This window comes from Sinocyclocheilus grahami, unplaced genomic scaffold (assembly GCF_001515645.1).
Source record: "Sinocyclocheilus grahami isolate Dianchi unplaced genomic scaffold, SAMN03320097.WGS_v1.1 scaffold1158.1, whole genome shotgun sequence".
NCBI lineage: Eukaryota > Metazoa > Chordata > Actinopteri > Cypriniformes > Cyprinidae > Sinocyclocheilus > Sinocyclocheilus grahami.
Window position 1 is genome coordinate 293,553 of NW_015506337.1, and position 2,198 is coordinate 295,750.

Genomic DNA, 2,198 nt, shown 5'->3' on the forward strand with positions numbered 1-2,198 from the left:
CTCTGCATGCACTGGATTTGTTCCAAAATCTCATGAACTGCCTCGCTGGCCTGCATTTCAGGGCATGAGGGTTTGGGACAGAGCCGCTGATGTCTCTAACGTGTGGATGTGAATTACGCTTCCTCTGTGTATTTAGTGGTGGTGAACTCTGCATTCAGGAGAGGCTCGAACTCGCGTTTTTTCCTCTGTTGCACGTATAGCACCGACAGGAGCAGCAGCAGGAGCAGCCCGAGGAATATTCCTCCCAGTGTGCTGCCCAGCAGAAACATGGCCGGTCTGTTGTCTGTTTCTGGGAAAACACACACACACACACACATATGCATACTGAAAGATCACCTACCGAACATGTGCATCATTCCACCTCGTGGAAACCCATATGGTGTTATATTTATGTGGAACACAGAATTTTTGACTACATATGGAAGTCTGTTTCCACAACGGAATAATAATAAAAAAATAAGATAATCTCACAATTCAGAGTTCTTTTCTTGCAATTGCAATATAAACTCAGAATTGTGAGATAAAAACTCATAATTGCGAGATATAGATGCAGAATTTAGAAAAATGTTCCTTAATTTCATTTAATTTCAATTGCCAGACAAATAATTGCAGAATTTAATTAGTTCTCGCAATGTCCATGTTAACATTTTACTAATTGTTTTTCCCCCCACCATGAAATATAAAAGCTAACTTGGAATTTTTGGTAATGCAATGCATTTAATGATGAATAAAAGTATTAATGTCTTTTTTTTTTTAAATCTTACTAAGCCCAAACTTTTTAACTGTATTGTATTTAAATAATATGTGCTTTTCATTTGCATGTTCAAGTGCTTTCTATTCATTTAATGGTGGCTGATACAATTCAGCAGACCCGTTGAATCATTGCTTCTCTCTAACCATCAAAAGAGTTTGTGATTTACTGCATTTTTCAATCATCTTCATTTATTTTGCTCTGCATGCACTGGATTTGTTCCAAAATCTCATGAACTGCCTCGCTGGCCTGCATTTCAGGGCATGAGGGTTTGGGACAGAGCCGCTGATGTCTCTAACGTGTGGATGTGAATTACGCTTCCTCTGTGTATTTAGTGGTGGTGAACTCTGCATTCAGGAGAGGCTCGAACTCGCGTTTTTTCCTCTGTTGCACGTATAGCACCGACAGGAGCAGCAGCAGGAGCAGCCCGAGGAATATTCCTCCCAGTGTGCTGCCCAGCAGAAACATGGCCGGTCTGTTGTCTGTTTCTGGGAAAACACACACACACACACACATATGCATACTGAAAGATCACCTACCGAACATGTGCATCATTCCACCTCGTGGAAACCCATATGGTGTTATATTTATGTGGAACACAGAATTTTTGACTACATATGGAAGTCTGTTTCCACAACGGAATAATAATAAAAAAATAAGATAATCTCACAATTCAGAGTTCTTTTCTTGCAATTGCAATATAAACTCAGAATTGTGAGATAAAAACTCATAATTGCGAGATATAGATGCAGAATTTAGAAAAATGTTCCTTAATTTCATTTAATTTCAATTGCCAGACAAATAATTGCAGAATTTAATATAGTTCTCGCAATGTCCATGTTAACATTTTACTAATTGTTTTTCCCCCCACCATGAAATATAAAAGCTAACTTGGAATTTTTGACTTTTTTTCTCAGAATTACGAGTTTATATCTCAAAATTCTGAGTTACAATTGTTTTTTTCTTTTTTCTTTTTTTACACACAATTATGAGAAAAAAGTCTGAATCGTGAGATGAAAAAGTTGCAATTACCTTAAATTATTTATTTATTATTTTTATCTCGTGGCAGGAACTTGCATAGCATTATTGCATAATACGGATCGATCTGTTCCGAATAATATTTGAAAACCACGTTTTCGGCTCTTCGTCCACAATAGCGTATTGAAGCGTTTTCCAAAATTCATAAACCATCATTCTTATACTAATAACGTGAAAACTTTATTGTCTAGTCTCTGTCGCATTTTGAAAGGAAAACGCAGTTTTCAAATGTATCCGGATTAATTTATCTTAATTTATTAATAATTAATTTATCTATGCACCTGTTTTTACACAGTGATCAAGGTTGCCAGGTTTTCACAAAACCCGCCAAATTACTTTTCGAGGGGATTCCCCATTTTTTTAAAAAAATCGCTTTCTGGGGGGTTCCCCTGGTAAAATTCGCATTCCA

General features: G+C 36.9%; 1 protein-coding gene across 1 annotated transcript in view; it reads right to left on the minus strand.

Annotated features, from left to right (window-relative positions):
• Positions 1-739: 739 nt before the first annotated feature.
• The window catches only part of LOC107567421 (L-dopachrome tautomerase-like), a 12,702-nt gene continuing 11,243 nt past the window's right edge, over positions 740-2,198 (minus strand). Inside the window, exon 8 of the mRNA XM_016253098.1 lies at positions 740-1,239. Coding sequence (XP_016108584.1) covers positions 1,064-1,239 — 176 coding nt within the window. The 3' untranslated portion in view covers positions 740-1,063. The remainder of the gene's footprint in view (positions 1,240-2,198) is intronic.